General features: G+C 45.2%; 2 protein-coding genes across 3 annotated transcripts; one reads left to right on the forward strand and one right to left on the reverse strand.

Moving 5' to 3' along the window:
- The first annotated feature begins 10,392 nt into the window (after window positions 1-10,392).
- Window positions 10,393-12,760, forward strand: cox6a2 (cytochrome c oxidase subunit 6A2). The gene is made up of 4 exons (XM_076996156.1): window positions 10,393-10,546; window positions 11,506-11,583; window positions 12,187-12,329; window positions 12,540-12,760. The coding sequence occupies exons 2-4, from the start codon at window positions 11,511-11,513 to the stop codon at window positions 12,627-12,629; spliced, it is 306 nt and encodes a 101-aa protein (XP_076852271.1). The 5' UTR covers window positions 10,393-10,546; window positions 11,506-11,510; the 3' UTR covers window positions 12,630-12,760.
- Window positions 12,761-13,019: 259 nt separating this feature from the next.
- On the reverse strand, window positions 13,020-19,418 carry armc5 (armadillo repeat containing 5). 2 transcript variants are annotated; one of them, XR_013127867.1, is made up of 8 exons: window positions 19,011-19,418; window positions 18,723-18,753; window positions 18,444-18,554; window positions 17,316-18,219; window positions 16,127-16,965; window positions 15,697-15,829; window positions 13,844-15,509; window positions 13,020-13,735 (listed from the first exon to the last, which is right to left on the reverse strand). XR_013127867.1 is itself a non-coding variant. In XM_076996128.1 (7 exons), exons 1-7 carry the CDS (start codon window positions 19,416-19,418, stop codon window positions 14,234-14,236), a joined length of 3,702 nt encoding a protein of 1,233 aa, XP_076852243.1. In that variant the 3' UTR covers window positions 13,020-14,233. The 2 variants fall into 2 exon arrangements, 1 of the variants encoding a protein (XP_076852243.1); XM_076996128.1 differs by having other exon boundaries at window positions 13,020-15,509.
- Between the last annotated feature and the right edge of the window lie 389 nt (window positions 19,419-19,807).

Below are 19,807 nucleotides of genomic sequence, written 5' to 3' on the forward strand. Positions count from 1 at the left end.
ATTTTCAAGTACTTTACCCTAAATTCCAGCACTTTTCAAACCTGGAACACAATGCAACTTTAAAATTCGTCAGGTAAATGTTTTTCCTTTCTTTTCTGCGCTCCAGATTTCTGTATTTACTTTAACTATCCACCACTGTATTTCCCGCTGTTGGGCCGATACCTGCCGGCTACAGTCGGTGCTGGATCAAACCATTTTCCAGTGGGAGGCGGGGGTGTATGCACTTAATGGAAAATATGCAGATAGGTAAAAAACATATATATTTGAGGCATTGAGCTTATTATGAGTACATAATTTTATATTAATGAAAAATTTCAAGATTATTTGAAAATTATAGACTTTAAATAAAAAATAAATTGCTGGGCTCTTTGATGGGCCCCCCTGGCCCTAGGGCCCGGGACAACAGACCCGGTTGTCCCCCCCTGTCGACGGGGCTGGTTGTAACAACTGGTTATTTGACTTACTGTTACCATTCTATCAGCTCGAACCAGTCGGATCATTCTCCTCTGACCTCTGGAATTAACAAGGCATTTGCGCCCACAGAACTGCCGCTAACTTCATATTTTCTCTTTTTATGATCATTCTGTGTAAACCCTAGAGATGCTTGGGCATGAAAATCCCAGTACATCAGCTGTTTCTGAAATACTGGCACCAACAAACATGCTACATTCAGTCACTTAAATCACCTTTCTTTCCCATTCTGCTCGGTTTGAATTGCAGCAGATCGTCTTGGCCATGTCTACATGCCTAAATGCATTAAGTTGTTGCCATTTGATTGGCTGATTCAACATTTGTGTTATTGAGCAGTTGGACAGGTATACTGAATAAAGTGGCCGGTGAGTGTATATTGCGCGCTGAAATAGGAAATATGTTTGTAAATCCATAGCCAATGTAAATCTGTAAAACACATTTTAAAAACAAGATTTTTTTTTTATGTTATGGACTCTAAGTAAGATGGATTCACCTGAAACATGGCAGCACACAGGTTAAAGGAAACTGAATTTCCAGAAACCTTTGAAGGATTTCATTACCTTGGGCCAGACAAATGTGAAACAGCTGCCAACACAACACACTGAACAATAATGAAGTCAGACTGGTTTTGAAGGTTTTATTGACCTTGGGCCAGACAGAGCAAAAAAACTCCCAACTGAGAAAAGTTCTCCCACTGAAGAGAAAATGCATTTTTACTCTGGACCAACGTGATTTCATACCTGAAAACTAACTGGCAACATTGAGCAACAATACATACAAGTAAATTAATAAGATTTAAAATGGATTTGAGAGGCTTTTTTTTACATTGGCCATAACAGGTGCAAGAATGTGTTAATGCTAACTGCTACTGAAAGAAACAACAGTCAGAAAGACCAATGTGTTTACCTCACCTAGTTCAAAGGGGAAAAACAGACCCAGGGGGCAGGAGAAACTCAGAGTGGAACAAATACCCCAGCTAACAGAGGAGTGGAACAAATACCCCAGCTAATAGAGGAGTGGAACAAATACCCCCAGCTAACAGAGGAGTGCTCTAGTGCAGGGTATATCATCATGATATATCTCTCTTTTGGGGGGCATTGGGAATGAGCAATCAAATTCACTGCCACTGGAGTTTGAAACCGACATATTTATATGTTTATGCCACAAATTGGGACAGGACTCTGATACGGAGACGTTAAGCTGAGATGTCTTGCACCGGCAGCACAGGGGGAGATACAGTATCTTTGAACATATCTGTATTGTTCCAGTCATTGTGACACCAGTGAGCAGTGCTTCATGTGAGTGCATCTTTTCGGCCCCGAGTTTGATTAAAAGTCATCTACGAACATCAATGACAGATGAGCATTTGAGTCATCTTGGGGTGCTGAGCATAGAGTCCTGATGAGCAAAAGAAATAGACATGAATTAATTTGAGATGGTTCAGATCGGTTCACAAAAAACGAATAATGAAGTACTCTGTAATGTACAGTAGTTACCCACATGTGTATTTTGTCTGAGATTTTTTTCAGTTGACTTATTTGTGAAAAAGTAAAATGAATTAAAAAATGAATAAAATGCTGTATTTTCTCACATGCCATGTGTTTTAAAAAATGCATGTAAAATTGGTAAGGAGATTTCACTGTGTAAGCTTTTTTAAAATTTAATTGTTTGAATATGGTGTGACTGGTGAAATGTGTACACCTTACTGAAACCAGGGATTGTGTGCAAGGATTTTGGACAAATAGTTGGCCCCTCTATGAATATTGTGGCCCCTTGATGGCCCCTCACTCCTAGAATCCTAGATCTGGCACTGACGGCAACACTCAAGGTACACCTGCTTAAAATACTAGTCAATAAATTATAAGGTACACATACTTTCATTACTACAGTTAATAAGTCATAATGTACATCTACTAACTACAGTTAATAAGTCATAAAATACACATACTTACAACAGTTAAAAACAAATCGTGCCATTGCTTCGTTTCAAGATGATCTTGAAGTTTATTTATTATTAGTTAAATATGAGATTATATTCAGAAATGGGACGAGCCTTCATATTTTATTTTAGCTGGTGTGTAACTCATTCGGAATGAATTTTGCTGTATAAAAAAAAATCATATAGTGACAGATAAAAATGCGCAGTGTTGGCTTTAATATTCACCTCTCCTTGTAATCTCATCTGAAGCCCGGATCAATTCAATCGATTCCTAATAACTTCGTATCATTATCTAATTGCTCCACCTTGTGACAAAAAATAATATTACACACAGGCCACTGCACAACTACTTCGAAAGGTCTCAAATGGAATTAATTCCCATACTGAATGAGGAATAGGCCACATTTTTCCTTTTATAACTTCGTACATAGCGATGTGCCACGTGTTTTTCTAGCCGAGTACCCTAGAGGTGTTCATCCGAACAGCACGCACAAAGGCAGCAGCGGTCAATATTGTTATTTCTATGGCTGCAGGTCGCGGTAACGTCGCAGTTAAGGAGCGTGTCGAACAAGCGTGTCGACTGATCCACGAACACGAGCGACAGCTGGAATATTTGTGATTTTTACATGGACATTTATAAGAAGGAAAAATACATTTTCTTACAACCTGCATTAACCTCCATCTGCCGGGGTCGGACTGGCATACATTACCAGTGTTGGGAACGTTACTTTTAAAAAGTAATTAGTTATAGTTACTCACTACTTGTTCAAAAAAGTAACTGAGTTAGTAACTAAATTACTCTATAATAAAAGTAACTCGTTACCAGGGAAAGTAACTATTTGCGTTACAGTTAAAAAAAAGTTATATGCCGATGAATAAAGATTTTTTTTTTGAAAAAGCAGTTTTCACAGTCAGTTGAATGAGTAGATCAGAAAGGTGTTTAACTTTTGATATTTATTGCACATCCACAGACCAGTGCAGGATAAAATCCTTTAAAATCCCAAATCTTTGTTAAAAAAAAAAAAAAAAAAAAAGCTAAAGTAAACAGTTACACTATATAAAGTGCATTTACATCTATCATATTAAATTTAATTCTCTCAACCTGAGACAACTGGTTTGTTCACAACATAAGTAAACTTAACAATAAAACCTCTATCCTTAATTTAATAAATCAAATACCCAGTCTGGTAGACATTCAGGAACTTCAAGTATTTTCTTAAATAATGTTTATATCGCCACCTTGAAAATGCAAATTTTTCCTCGGCTTGCTCCTGACTCGCCATTTCTGCCGTTTGTCTCGCGTGTCTCTCCGTGTCACTGGCGTGCTTCGGCGCGCGTGTAAAAACACTGGCTCTGATTCGCTTACTGACTTGTTAAGTTAAACAGGTGTTACACCGAGAACTGTGACCTATCGAGATCTGTTACTCCTCACTAGCCTGGACAGCGGTCCGCTCGGATTACTGTTAGTATATCAATATATAGTAACGCACTGCTTTTAATGACCAGTAACGTCAACGGCGTTGTAACGACAGGAAAAGTAATTAATTATATTATCCCGTTACTGACAAAATGACGCCATTACCTAACGCCGTTATTTTTAACGGCGTTATTCGCAACACTGTACATTACTACCGGGGATTTCCCCGGTGGGCCGATGGGTTAGTGGGCCGCTGGCCGCCGGAGGTTTAACTCAGCCCATGGAGGAACCATTGCCGCGCACTGCGGCCCCAGCCCGTAGTCAAGCCGCTGTTTAACGGTGCCTATTACTTCCCCGCTACAGTGAGGCAAACCTGCTCAGCGCGCGGCCGCAGACTGAGCCTGTAAACACATGAACGAGTTGGACCGTACTGGGCCAGCTGATGCGGGCTGACGGTGTGCAGCGGAGATCAGAAAAAAAACAACTTGTCCCAGAAAATCCGGGCCGGACTACGAAAACATACAGCAGATGTGTCACTTATTAATACAAGTAGTCACGAACTGGAAAAGCCTGCCCATACGAATGCCACATTCAGAGACGGCCCTGACCAATGTGGTGCCCTAGGCGAGATTTTGGTTGGTGCCCCCTGTATCATCAATCATCGGGTTGATTGTGTCACTATTAAAGAAACAAATAAAAAGCAAATGACTTAAATATTACCATATAACAAGCAATAAATATAAAGGTGTTGCACAAAAAATATTTTAAAACTATTTTACATAACGTAGTGCAGAGAACAACTTTTAAATATTAATAATAAATAAAAAAAATAAATTAAAAACAACAACTACCACCAGTGCAAATCAGGGCAATTTACCTACTGCAACATTATTTCAAAAGTGCATCTGCAATGAACATTTAGTATATATTTATTTTAAGCTAAGCTAATCATAGCACCTACTAGGATTGGGCAGTATGATGACATTGGCGGTTTTCACTAAGATCATACAGAGGGGAAAAAGCCACAATGACGATTGAGTGTTAGTTGCGAGTCAAGTGAGCTGGTTTCAAAGAAAAACACAACAGCTACAGGCAGGCCCGTTGACAGTCTTGCTGGGGCCCGGGACAAGAAAAATTCATGTCCCCCCCCCCCCCCCCCCCCGCGCGAGGGTTCGCGCGAAAATGACGTAATCGCAGTGACTCCGCCCGTGCGCGAGAGCCTCTCGAATTTTGTAACTTCGCGCGCGCCGCGCTTCAGCGGAATTAAAGCACGTGTACGTCACTCTAAAGGTCCATTTCAATATTTTACAGCACGTTAAACTTAATTAAGTTAAATATTTATACATATACTCGAAATGATTCGAAATAATTCGCTTTTTATCACATTATTTAATGGTTGTTTATTTTCAAAACGCCCAATCTTAACGTCTTCACGAGAACTGTTCAGTCAGACAGCTATTTGTTGTGAAACGAAGTAGTTACAATTTCAAGCATTTTCAAGTACTTTACCCTAAATTCCAGCACTTTTCAAACCTGGAACACAATGCAACTTTAAAATTCGTCAGGTAAATGTTTTTCCTTTCTTTTCTGCGCTCCAGATTTCTGTATTTACTTTAACTATCCACCACTGTATTTCCCGCTGTTGGGCCGATACCTGCCGGCTACAGTCGGTGCTGGATCAAACCATTTTCCAGTGGGAGGCGGGGGTGTATGCACTTAATGGAAAATATGCAGATAGGTAAAAAACATATATATTTGAGGCATTGAGCTTATTATGAGTACATAATTTTATATTAATGAAAAATTTCAAGATTATTTGAAAATTATAGACTTTAAATAAAAAATAAATTGCTGGGCTCTTTGATGGGCCCCCCTGGCCCTAGGGCCCGGGACAACAGACCCGGTTGTCCCCCCCTGTCGACGGGGCTGGCTACAGGTTGGCAACATTTTGGATTTGTTTCAAATAAAAATGAGACCATTAGTGCACGCCCCCACGATTCTAATTCGATAATATGATTGGTTGATAAAACTGCCAATCTATAATAAAAGCTCTCAATGTAAAAGGGCCTTTCTCTCTTTTACCTAGAAACAACGGTGTGAAATATTCTGATTGGTTGATTTTTTATTTCACCGCTGAGGTTTTTTTCAAGCACAAGTACGAAAAGTGGATTTGAAAGCCGATTTATAGGAAAAATACAAATTATTGGTGAAGCGTTATTAACATATATTACATATAATAGATAAAGCATCCTTTTTAAGATCAATTAACCTTCAGAGAAGGCGTTGAAGTCCCTGACGCTTCGCCAATGGTATAGTGTTAATTCACCACATATTACCATTATATTACCTGTTTTTTGCCGCCTTTCCTCCTCCACGTTTCTCATTTTTCTACCCTGGGCACCAGAGGGCTTCTGCCTTTTTGACGACTTTACGAGGAGATGTCACTCACTTTGTGGTGTCTTTTTCCCCACAGAGAAACAGTAACGAGGTGCGCAGAGCGCGCGGGGGAGGGCGGGTTGGCGCGCGGGTGATAGGTGTCGTGTGTTGTTATTATTAGGGGTGTATTCAACTAAGGATTTTCATAGTCGAATCTGATTCGTCAGCTTTTCCCTTTAGTCGACTAATAGTCGAATCGGGTTTATTTTTTATTTAGAGCACCTTAAACGGGATCCCGTTCTTATTCAGGACTTTTTTCCTCTTCAAAGTAAAAACCTAAAACACTCAGATAAAAGAATAAACACGGTAGTTTGGCTTTATTTAGCTTTTATTTATTTACTTATTTATTTTTTTTAATGAAACATTAGAGAACATTAACCGTCAGTGCGCATTGCGCATATCGAACTGTCAGACAGGCACTGTGCAAAATGTCAAAAATATTTTAAATAAAATATGCCTGCCTGAAAATATTTAAAAATTGCCACACAACAGCAAAATAATACAAGGAAAGGTTCAAGTAACGGGGTTTAAAAGCAAACAACAAAAAATGTTTAAAAAAATGTTTCGGCCTACTTGCCGAGACGCACCGCGACGAGACGAGACGACGACTGAAACGACAAACGTTTTTTTTTTCGCCTTACGCGTTTTAAATGGTATGCCATGTTGGTTGTTGTCGTGCGAAATGAAAGACGTTGACGACATAACTTGCACTTTACTTTGTTTGATTCATCTTTGTTTTTCAAAATACTTTTGAAGGTTTTTAGTAGCCATTATAATCTCGTCAGATGCTGCGCGTATTCTGTAGCGTGTTCAGCTCCGCTCTTTGGATTGTGCAACAGCAGGGTGTGATTTATTGATGTGTAGATGTGTAGAAGGAAGATGCCTATTGTTAATGCGCAAACATCATTTTAAAATATTTATTAACAGAAATTAGGATGATTTTATATGACAAAAGGTTATATATAACGAAAACAAAGACATTTCATGCAACAACTAATGCTTAGCTGCATCCTTGGGCACCCCCATGCAGTTAGAATGGTACATTCGACTATGACGTTCATAGTCGACTAGGGGGTATGGTCGACTCTAGTCGAATCAGCGACTATTGCAGGTCACCCCTAGTTATTATAAGAATTATTTAAAAGCCCTATTGTTATTCCTTTTTTCGTTTTCTCCAAAATTTCTGCAATTAATGCGGCCCGAACCGCTTAACGTACAGACTCCGTTCGAACTGCGTTTCGAAGGTCTCGGCTCTGTGTGGTGTGCTATCCGTTTTTGGAGTCGATTAGAGTTATAGATTTTAATAGAATTGAGTTTAAAAATGAAAAATGGCCCTATATTAAAATTAATGGTGGAATGTTCAGAAATTCAAATCTTAACAGCCAGTTAGAGTGTGAGCTGGCATAAAAAATGATCAAAACTTTCTTGGATAAACTGCTGTAAAATCCTTACACCTTGACCTAGAAGCTCCATTTAAATTGTAAATGGGAGAGAAACTTGTCCTTTCTGGCACGCCGAGATATCTAATCATTTGATGAATTACTTTTAGAGTTATGAGCATTTGTTTGGCACCAGACACAGAAAACTGCCCCATTGGCCCCCATATAAATGTATGAGAATCAATCAACTTGTCATAAATCAGTCATTTTTGGGTCAAACCACACAAAAATACATCAAAATCATCGGCAAGGGGTCCTCTCTCACACAATCTCCTCAGTGAAGCAATAAGTTAAACGGGTCCCGAACTACGACCGTTTGTTTGGGGGGTGCAAATCACATAAAACAAGGCTTCTCCACTCAGAGTGGCAGAGACAGAGTGGCAGTTATTTTTGAATGTCTCTTCCCCCTCCCCCACACACGCACGCGCACACACCTGCATCTCTCTCATACCCACTCCACACAGTCACACAGAGCAGAGGGGTAGATGGAGCAGAGGGGCGGCTAGAGCAGAGGGGCAGATGGAGCAGAGGGGCAGATGGAGTAGAGGGGGCAGATGGAGCAGAGGGGGCAGATGGTGCAGATGGTGCAGAGGGGCAGATGGGGCAAAAGGGCAGATGGGGCAGATTTAGCAGAGGGGCAGATTGAGCAGACTCCACACACACACACACACACACACACACACACACACATGCATCTCTTTTCAAGCACTATGTATTTCCTTCAGGAAATGCATGTCTAGTTTGACTAATATTATTAAACAATGAAATTATGATTATGTGGACTTTGCTTGTTTTCACATTTATTAATTGTTCATTTGTTAAAAAAAAAAAAAAAAAAAAAAACCGCATGGACGCGAGCGCCCCCCTGGACAGCCGGCGCCCCTAGCATTTGCCTATATCGCCTAATGGAAGGGCCGGCCCTGGCCACATTAATTATATCTCCCTGTTTGTATCCCACGAGTGACAAGAAAAGTGTGGCTGCCGTCGGTGGAGGTCACGCAGTTTGTTGTTCTCGTGGTTGAAGTGACAGTGAATGAGTTGAAGTGAGGTGAAGTGGTTTGTTTGTTGAATCTGATTGTGATATGTATGGATGGAGCCAGGGGCGATTTTAGGATCTGGTCTTTAGGGGTGCCCAGCCCCCAGTGCTCACAGAGGCACAATACCAAAGTATTGCGCAGGTGCAGAGCAAGGTTTTTGCATAATATAATATTTTAAAAATGTGTTGAGCCAGGGGGTGCTGAGCAACTTCACGGTGGTGCTCTAGCACCACTAAAAATACCCTAGCCTCGCCCCTGGATGGAGCGATATTTTTGGTCGCGCGCCGCTCTCTACACGACAGCGTCGATTTAAACGGTAACGGAAATAACCGTCCGCTAGGTGGACGGGCAGAGGCGATTCTTACCCCGTACGCTAGAGATCTGGAGAAGCGCGCAGCGAAGTTTAACTTGGTTAAAGAAGACATTCCGAGATGTGGTTTTGTTAACCCTTTCAAGTTAATGCGGCCAATGAGGTATGCAATTTGTATTTTAATGTGTGTATGGGAAATAAGATGTCTTTGAAAGATTGTTAAGTTTCGGTTAGTTATGTAGTCTCAAGGATTATTCCGATTTTACTGATGTTGTTTGTAAGCCAATCTACTGATTTGTGAATCATATTCTTATTGTCTATTCTATATGAGAATCCCTTACTGTATGAAAATGTATTATTTATGTTTGTACAGTTCTCACGGCATCTTTGGTTACACTTCTGTCCGATTAAATGCCAGTAAATCAGGAACGCCTTGTGTCCGTTTTTCAACTTGGAGGGAGTTACAAAAAGAGACGCCAGTTGCACACCGACACTGCTGAGGTCAGTGGCGGAGCCAAAGGGGGGCAATTGCCACCCCTACTGCCACCCCACTGTTAAGAGAAAATATGTGTTTCCTTTCGTTCATCATTTGTATATGGACCCCTCTGATAAAGCCTTGGTCACCCTTTGGCCACCCCTTGAAAAAAAAGTCTAGCTCCACCACTGGCTGAGGGTCTAACTCATCATGTGATCCCTCCGCGACACGTTTGACACTACTGAAACGTGAAAAAAATAGGTCCGCATTGCTGTAAAGATGGAGCAGTCTAAGCCAGAGTCTAAACAAACTACGAAACGTAAAGGTGGCGCTGAAAAGCTGAGAGAGAAAAAAAGAAAAGCTGCAAAGGTTACTCACTGAGTGAACAATGTAGGTTTCAGTAGCTTTCCAGTTGTTTTTCCCCTGTATTTTGTCAGGGTCAAGTTGTTAAGTTTGTTAGTTATTTTGTTATGCCACTATGTGGCTTTGTAATCATATTATTGCTAGAAGTAATATTGTCCATATGACAGTAAAAGCTGTCATATACACTACGTGCCATGTATAGATTCATATACAGTACACACACACACACACACATATATACATATATATATTAGTGGGCCAGTCTGTCAGGAACTCCTGGGCCACTTTTTCTCCTCAGTCCGCCACTGCCATCTGCTTAATCTGAGTATCTGATTATTTAAATAAATAAAACCGTGACCACAATAAACACACACACCTGCGTGTGATCATGCAGTCGCCAAAGACAATGTTGCTTCATCACAGTTAAAGGTAGATACGCTTCCAGCTCACGATCCCTCCACCTCCCCTTTACGGTGTAACCCGACGATGTGAGCACTCGACCAAATATAAACTTCAAAGTTGGCAGACATTCAGATTTAGTGGGGAGGAGTCTACCGGGGAAGAGCAGGACAGACTGAAGGACAAACAGGCAGTGAAAGGAAAGTGAACTCGCAATCGATCGCTAAACAAAAGAACTGCTCATCTGTCAGGACACACACGTAAGTGTATTCTACATGCCGTTTCTAAGTGCTTTACTGCAAGATGTTCCCAAGTTGGACACAAACGCAGGATATAAACCATTTACTTTTTGATACGACATGACTCTTTCTTCATGGTGAAGCGGTTGTTTATTCTCCTGGGACAGTGAAATATGTAAAAAAAAATTGAAATCCTCTTAAATGGGTTACTTAGCATGTGAAAGCTGGTTATAATTAATGGTTTAATATATGAGAGGTCTAAGGTTGTATTTTGAAGGACACAGTAGACTTGTCTGTGAGTAGGCCCCAGTCTAAGAAACGTGTTGTAGTTTTAACGCAGAATAAAATAATTGTTTTACCTAATAATTTTGGTAATGATAGAAAAGTCAAACACATTTGCATTTCTTTTACTAAAGTGTTCTTAAAACTCAAGTATGACATTCATCTCAGTGTTATTACCTATTGGGATTATTAAATTTCAATCATTACTATACATATTACATATATTACAAATTGTTTATACTAAATGCACAAGCCAACACAAAACAGGTACTTAAAACAAAAGGTGTGATTCTGTCAACGTCTGTGTTGTGTCCAGCGTTAACCTCAGCTGTGACGTGGAGGTTCAGCTCTCTACCACCTCACGCTTCAGTCTCATCTGTGCCATACAGAATCTAACACCGTGTCTAACAGTAAATTAACATTACAGATGCAAAATTGTCACTACACTTTTATAGTAAAAAATGTGAATTATCAAAAATATCTGATTAAGGCCTAGTTCTGTCTAATCAATAATCAGTTCAGGACGTCATTTGCCTGCTTTATATTATCATGTCAACAAACATTGCCCGTCAACTACAGCGTCCACTTCCACTCACCACACACTCCAACATCCACCTGCGTCTGGGTTTGTGGATCTGCTCGTAGTGTCACCATGGCGGTGCTGATGGACTTTGGTGGTGCTGTGTTCTGGTCTGCAGGTGAGATGGCAGCGTCTGCCTCAGCACGGGTGACACAGCGGGTCCTCGCGGCCGCAGCAGCACACGGAACCGATGCAAGTCTGTCCTTTACGCCTTCTCTCTCTTCCTCTCGTGTGTGCGCATGCGCAGACGCACACCCCTCTGAACATGCGCAGAAGACGCACACCCCTCTGAACACGCGCAGACGCACACCCCTCTGAACACGCGCAGACGTACACCCCTCTGAACACGCGCAGACGCACACCGCTCTGAACACGCGCAGACGCACACCCCTCTGAACACGCGCAGACGCACACCCCTCTGAACACGCGCAGACGCACACCCCTCTGAACACGCGCAGACGCACACCGCTCTGAACACGCGCAGACGCACACCCCTCTGAACACGCGCAGACGTACACCCCTCTGAACACGCGCAGACGCACACCCCTCTGAACACGCGCAGACGTACACCCCTCTGAACACGCGCAGACGCACACCCCTCTGAACACGCGCAGACGCACACCCCTCTGAACACGCGCAGACGTACACCCCTCTGAACACGCGCAGACGTACACCCCTCTGAATCTACGCAGACGTACACCCCTCTGAACATGCGCAGACACACACTGCGGTGCAGCGGAGAGAGGGCGAGGGCTAACCCGAGTGTTTTGTTTTGTGAACGGCGTTCCTGGCCACGCAGCGAAGACCTGGAAGATACTGTCATTCGTGGTGGCATTGCCCGGCGTGGCTGTGTGCATGGTCAACGCTTACCTGAAGCAGAGAACCCATCCTCATGTGCCTGCCGAGTTCGTTCCCTACCCACACCTGCGCATTCGCACCAAGGTGAGCGCCCCTTGCCTACGGAGGGATAAAGAACAATCATCTCAACACACTGCGAGTTTACAGTTGCTTGTCTTGGTTTGTTTGTACCACACAAAACAGAGATGAATAAAGCATCAGTTTGTGGAAGTGCATGTGAGGCTGTGAACGTTTAGCCTGTGTACAGTCATACCTGAGGACTCACTGCAGGTCCGTCTCCCTCCACTCTTGCAGCCCTGGCCCTGGGGTGACGGAAACCACTCTCTGTTCCACAACCCTCACACCAACCCTCTTCCCACTGGTTACGAGAGCTCTCACCACTGAATGCAGCGCCCCCTGGTGTCCAAGTGTAATTGTACACCCTTCAAGCCTGCCGTCTCTGTGCTTGTTCCAGCACCTGAATGGAGAGCCGTGATTTAAGCAATGACAAAAATAAATTACAACTGGATTTTGTAGACATGAAAAAAGTGTTCCGTTTGACTAAATCAACAAATAATGACTTCCTACCTGGAAATATTTGGAAAAGACGTCAAGCTTAAATAGACAACATAAATAGAATAAAAGGTCACCATATTCAAGCATTCATACACACACACACACACACACACACACACACACACACACACATACATAAATAACTGCATTCATACACATACATACACACACACACACACACAAATAACTGCATTCATACACATACATACACACACACACTTGAAGTGCATAAGCTTTTTATTCTGATGTTTCATGAAGGGGGAGAAACCCCTGATTTTGGCCTTTGACATCATGTCCATATAATGGTAGCCAATCATAAACCAACCCATTCCCATCTATCTTACCCATAATACATTGGGCTCTTATTTTTACAAAATGAAAAAATGAAAACAGACGGTAAACATTACTCTGTCCGTGTCATATTCTTAATCCACATCATACACTGTACAGTCATAAACTACTTCAGTATGTTTTATGTTACAATGTGTCTGAGTAAATATCTTCTGAATGCAGCATTATTAATAATAATAATAATAATAATAATAACATCCATTTGGACCACATGACAAAATTCATTTCTGAATATTAGTGTGCAGAAAGGCCTTTAAAAAAAATAATGCCATTTTACAAATGTTAATATACAAAATAGACAGTACTGATACTGAAGAAAAAATAAAAACAACCAATAACATCTGATAAAGCCACTTCAGAATTACTGCACATATATGACCAAACATAATGTGGTCCAAACTGCAAACCAAAACAAACTGATTCTCCATCAGTTCCCTTCATTCCCAGACACGGTCCGTGGTCCAGGTTCTCTCTCAGTGCCCCGATGGGCCTGCAGTTTAGTTCAGAATGCCTCCAGCTCTCCACCTCTACAGCAGAGTTCTCCGTCCAGCTCCTGGGTATACACGGTCCAGCTCCCAGAACCACTAAGCCAGGTATTAACAGCTTATATAAATCAACAGTTCTAGTAATCATGCTCACGAGGAATGAATAAAAAAAAAAATCCAAACAAAAAATAAACAAAACATAAAAACCTGCACTGGCTGATGCTTCCTGAGGACTGGACTGAGAATCTGCCCCCCCCTCCTTGTAAAAAGCATCTTGTGGTCTCTTCCTGTGCACTCTGAAGACAGAGAGTCAGGTGAACTGGTCCTGACATCTCAAATACAGTTTCTGCTCTCTTGCTCATACTGAACTGCCAAAGTCTTTTTAGCAAAGTAGATATGACACAACATGCTAATAGATGGGAAAAGGAAGAAAAAAAGAATATCAAATCTGTTGGCATATTTTAAGGACAAAGACGTGGCAGTCAGTCAAGATGTCAGACTTGGTCATTATAAATCTCCCCTTCTTGGACATTTTTTTTGTTGTAAGGTACGTTCCAAGTGGAACATTCTGGATAATCCCAAGGGTATGTTGGAGCTCTAGCTCAGAGCTGTAGACACAAGGTCCAGCAGCTCCATCCGCAGGCCCTCCGTGCTGCCCACGCCGCTGGCCAGACGGAGGAGGCAGTCGGTGGAGACGGAGAGGGGTAGGGGGCTGTAGCGTGCCTCCTGCGGCCGCAGCAGAATGGACAGACAGGTGCGGCCGAGCCTGGGGTAGGCGTAGTGCTGGGAGAACCAGTACACCTGAGGCAGGAGGGCCTGCAGGCCACCGCCCTCCACCACCTCCCCCGTGGACAGTGAAGGCGACGAGGCTGCGTTGTGGGTGTGCTCGGGTCTCTGAGAACCGCTGCGTTTACAGGGCGGGTTGGAACACTGCGCCTCAGCGTTCTGGCCTGTTCTGCCGTTTGACACCTGTATTTGTGTCCCAGTCCCTGGTTGGACGGGCCCTCGGAATGCCGGTCCCGCCTCTGGCCTACTGCCGCTCCTAGTGCGGTCATCCGACGTGCTGGGTCTGACTGGACTCACTCTCGAGAGCAGGGACACGCACAAGTCCTCAGCTGCCTGCTGTAAGTCCGGCACCAAAAACCGACTGGCCCCCTTCATCACCTCAGCCAAGGGGCTCTTCTGGAAGGCCGTCTGCCCTGCCAAACCACTCGACGCCAAAGAGGACAATAGTGGACACCCGTAGCCTGTGCTGGCCATGCGACAGCCATGAAGGTAATGCAGCACAGGCAGTAACATGCCCCTGCTCACATCTCTGATTGGCACAGCCTCGTCCAATGACCTGCGTGCCTCACCAAACCCACCCCTCAACAGAGCACGGAAGTACTCGGACCCAACCTCTTCCACGCCCTCCTCCCCGGCAACCGCAACCCGATTGGCCAAGAGCAACGTTCCATCATCCAATAGGAATCTGAGGTTGTGGGACGAGGCTTGGTACGGGCAGGGCTTGGAGGTCTGTGGATCTTGAACAAACTGGGGACAGGGATTTGATTCTTCCTCCAGATGCAGGGGACTCTTCACTGGACCCAACGCCGTCTCCGCCGTGGTATCTTGGACACACTTACTTCTGTCCAACCCAGCCTTGGAACACGCCATAAGACTAGACAGGCAGCCAATCAGGAGGGAGATGTATAGGGAATGTAGCCTGGAGGCAGATGCCTGCTGAGGTGGACAGAGCCATGCTGAGAGGAATGTACTGCACTTATCAGAGTGCTCCTTCTCATCATCACCGGTCTCCAAGCAGGCGAGAGGTTCCAGAGCAAAGACCAAACCTCCACTGTCCAGCAGCAGTCTCTTCAAAAGAACACGATTACTGCAACAGGGAAGCAAGGCAGGTGCTGAATCAACCCAGTGTTCCTCAAACCCAGTCTGACAGCAGAACGACCGCATCATTTACTAGTCTCCCTCAAAACCAACCAAACGCTCAGTTAATCAGTTGTGTTGCAGCAGTGGTCAAGGCTGGTGTCTGTCTAATATGAACATTAAGGTCCTGAACATACCTGGTTATCAAAGGCAGAGAAAGGACACAGTACAGCTTGTCGGTTTCGGAGCCTGATAGAATGATATGGGTGAGAACTCCAGATCCGAAGGCCGTCTCACTCTGAACACGCACATTGCTCAGAAGTCCCTGACCTGTGGGGACGGGACAGGACAACACAGCTTTAACATCTCAGGCATCCATCACATTCCTAACATGCTGCACACACTGCACACTGGGAGAGCTATCCCAGCTTGACCTGTGTGACGAACACAGAGATCCCTCATGTGCCAAATAAGATGTACTGGCGCAGGTTTAAAAAAAGCCCAAAATATGCAGAGAGCAGCATCTAGACTGAGCAGCTCAGCAACACGAGGCCCAGAGCTGACACAGCTCCCGCAACCACTAAACACATCTGTTCACATGACGCAATATCCTGAGCGAGGACGCACCCAGCTGGTGAACTTTGGCCTTGGTGCGGTCCGTCTGCCCGTCCTTGGCCCTGCTCGTCCTGCTCGTCTGCTTGTCTCCGGGGCAGAGGCGGTGGCGAAGCAGCGCCACGGCACCGGAGCGGACCAGCGCCTGCAAGCAGTTGGGGTTGCAGCTGAGGCGGGCCAGCATGCGGAAGCAGCGGCCGCTGGGGTCTGGGTGGTGCGTGAGGTAGTAGAGCAGACCCGAGAAGACACCGGCGCTGACCAGAGCCCCGCTGGGGTCTGCCGCGTGTGAGAAGCGGGACAGAAGCAGCAGGATGGGCGACTCGGGCGTCCACGGCTCGGGGTGGTAGGGGTGCTGGTACACGGGGGCCTTGGTCACCGAGGGGGGAGCGTCCAGGGCCATAAGACTCGTGCGACAAGGGGCAGAAGAAGAGGATGAAGACGAGGAAGAGGAGGAGGAGGAGGATGACGTACGGAGCCGCTTCCTGGGAGGGGAGGGTACTTTGAGAGGAGAGAGAGAGGGTGGAGGAGGTTTAGACTGGGGAGTCGAGGGGCTAGACAGGGGTAATAGAGGGGGAGAGATTGGGGGGGTTCTCAGCAGGGGGTTCAGAGAGGCTGGCGGAGGAACAGAGGAAGACAAGCGGCCCGGTTTGGTGCGGCCCGAGGGCGACGACAGCGGCTTCACCAGCACCGGGGCGGGCGAGGGCACTTCAGAGACGGGGGTCAGACAGGGCGATGAGGAAGAGGAGGAGGGAGAGTAGAAGGGCTGAGGGCTGCTCCCATCTCCATCCGACACACAGGGAGACTCCATCAGCTCCCCTTCTGAGGAGATCAAACCCTCAGACACCAGCCAGGACCTAAAACAGACACAGCATTCAATTTACAAAACATTTACATTTACGGCATTTAGCAGACGCTCTTATCCAGAGCGACTTACAAAGCGCTTTGCTTCTGATCACAGAATACATCCTAGGTAATAGTACGGATAGGCCAGAATTCAAGACACCATTGAGTCAGACTACTACTAAACTACAGGAGTCAATAAGAATCTACCACTGAATTTTATATTGGGGGGTGTGTATAGAAGTGAATGAATTTATACTGCAATTGGTGATTAAATGAGCTTGGTAATCGTGATTCATGGGTGCCCTGCTGAGAAGGAAGAGAGTTGATTATGAGAAGAGAGTAGTGGATTCTGGGAACTCACCTGAGGCTGAGGAAGCTTGAGGAGCCCAGGCCATGCTCCCTTCCGGCCTCCTCCCTCCTGCTCCCCTCAGGAGGAGGAAAATCAAATGAGTCAAAACAGGACGCCATTAGCTCGTTGCACTGGGAGCCACAGGACAGGCTGGCGTCCATCTTGCCTGCACTGAGCTCCTCCCCTTTGGCGAGTTCCACCAGGTGCGCGACCAGGAGGGGCACCAGACCCAGCTCCTGCAGCTGCTCCAGGGCAGCCTCGTCATACACAAAGTCCACACAAGCCAAAATAGCCAATCGAGTGAGAGGGTGGTTGTGATGGGCAGCTAAGAAACCAATCAGCACTTCTAGTCCGCCGCCCTCCTTTACTTTGGCCCGGTTCACAGCCTCTTTGCAGCACAGACACAAAGCCTTGAAATAGACACCTGACCTCAAGGGATCTTTTTTAACTTCCTCTGCAAACTTCTGGATGACGCCGAGTGAGCCCACCAGGGGGCGCAAGCAACCTTGAGAGCACAAGTTTGCCAGAGTCTTTAATGCAAGCTCCTCAAGAGGCCTATCCCCCTCTTCAGAAGCCAGGAGCCCGAGTTGAGCCAGTGCACCGGATGCAGAAACCTCTCTGGCACACTCAGCAGCGCAGCCCCTGGTCAGCTCGTGGAAGGCACGTAGAGCCACCCGTCTCAGGCCTGCCGGGTACTCTGGTGTGAGGAAGGGGGCTAGGGCCGGCAGGGCTCCCTGCGAGAGCAGCGCCAGGCGGTTGGAGGGCGTGTCAGACAGGTAGAGCAGGGCGCGAGCGGCAGACTGCGCACGCTCCAGCCGGGCAGAAGAGGGCACCGCGGCTGGCGCTAGGGCTGAGGGAGAGGATGGTGAGGAAGAACACGAGAGGGACAGGCAAAGGAGCAACGGTGGAACCCCGCCTGTATGAGGGAGGAAAAGAGAGGCCCCGTTAGGCTACGAGACCTTAAACCGCACGGAGAGTGTGACAAACATTTCTGATTGAAAGTCTATGATTCTTAAGTTAGGGTAACACTATTTTACTGACACTATTTTAAATACACAAAATAATAAAGCTGCAAATGATGTTACATTACCAAAATACCAAAATAAGATTAAGAAACAGAGGCCTAAAGAAGAATCAGACCTGCAGAGTGGACTTGGGAGGAACCCTCAGGGTCCACAGCGAGATTCCCCAAGGTCCGAGCAGCCCGGTTCTCCACCGTCTCCACGGACACATGTCTCTTTAGAACCTGCACTATTAATGTCGAAAAGCACCGCCATTAAAACACCACAGTGAAAACATAAAAAACCAGACACTTAAAAAACCTTAAACCATAGTAATCTCAGAACAGATATTTAAATATTAACCATTTCAGTAAACAGAAAAATCATTTGGAAAGTCATTTGACTTTGTAAAACTTACCCACAATAGGAACACCATCCAACTTCCTCACCTAAAAAGGGTTTTAAAAAAACAACTTCAAACATCAATCATGTCTACTAAATCTAATTATAAGGGGGAGGAGCAAATGTAGTATAGCATTAGAAATGCAAACATAATTGTGTATTCAAGAGTTAAGACGATTTTTTTTATTATACAGAAAAAACAAAACTAGCGTCATGATGCTAGACAGACGTGACTACAGCTGAGTAAGGAGAGTGATGCCCTCTGAGGTTCATCCGGACGAGCGGGAGCGGCGTGACCTATCACCTCAGCCCGTGCGCGCTTCTCCGTGCAGCAGTTGGCCAGGATGCTGAGCGCCAGGTCCAGGATCTTCCTGGAGCTTTCGGGCCTGTGCAGGATGTCCAGCAGGGGGCGCAGCCCCCCCTGGCTTTGGAACCGCACGATCCGGCTGCTGCCCCCTTTAATGTGCTGAGTACGGATGGCGACCAAAGCTTTCCACTGCGCAGCCCTCAGACTCTTATCTGCGTCTCTTGCACCGATGGCCGTAACGTCGGCCCCGGTGTGCCCACTGCCGGGGCTGTCAGGTGAGGGGTTTGGTGTGCTCAGCTGGGCCAGGCACCAAGACAGCGACGGTTCCAGAGGGCCAGGAGAGACACCTCTGGGGCTGCCCGTATCTTTGGGGTGCTTTTTTCCTTCCACTGCCTGTGTTGCCATGGTGACCCTAAACCCCCCCTGGTCTGCACCCTCTTCTTTCAGATGTTTCAAGGCAAACCGCTATCAACTCGTAAAATTATTTTTAAGAGCAACCTTTTATGAACTGTTTTGAAACAAAACAGCAAGGATAACAACTTTGCATGTTGGTGAGCCTGTAAGTAAATAATACGGTCAGTGTTTTCTCAAAGCTTAAAAAAAATATACAAAACGCAAAACAAATGGCTCTGAAAACTTAGTTAAACGCGCTTCCCATGATATGAGCCCGAAAACTCAACAGAAAGCAGGAAATGGTCTAAAAACTACAATTACCATAACAACCACTCAATTCCGCCTTAAGGCTGTTGGGAATTGGAGTTTTTAATCCCTTTGCCCGCTCCCTAAATAACACC

Source organism: Brachyhypopomus gauderio, chromosome 2, assembly GCF_052324685.1.
Source record: "Brachyhypopomus gauderio isolate BG-103 chromosome 2, BGAUD_0.2, whole genome shotgun sequence".
Classification (NCBI taxonomy): domain Eukaryota; kingdom Metazoa; phylum Chordata; class Actinopteri; order Gymnotiformes; family Hypopomidae; genus Brachyhypopomus; species Brachyhypopomus gauderio.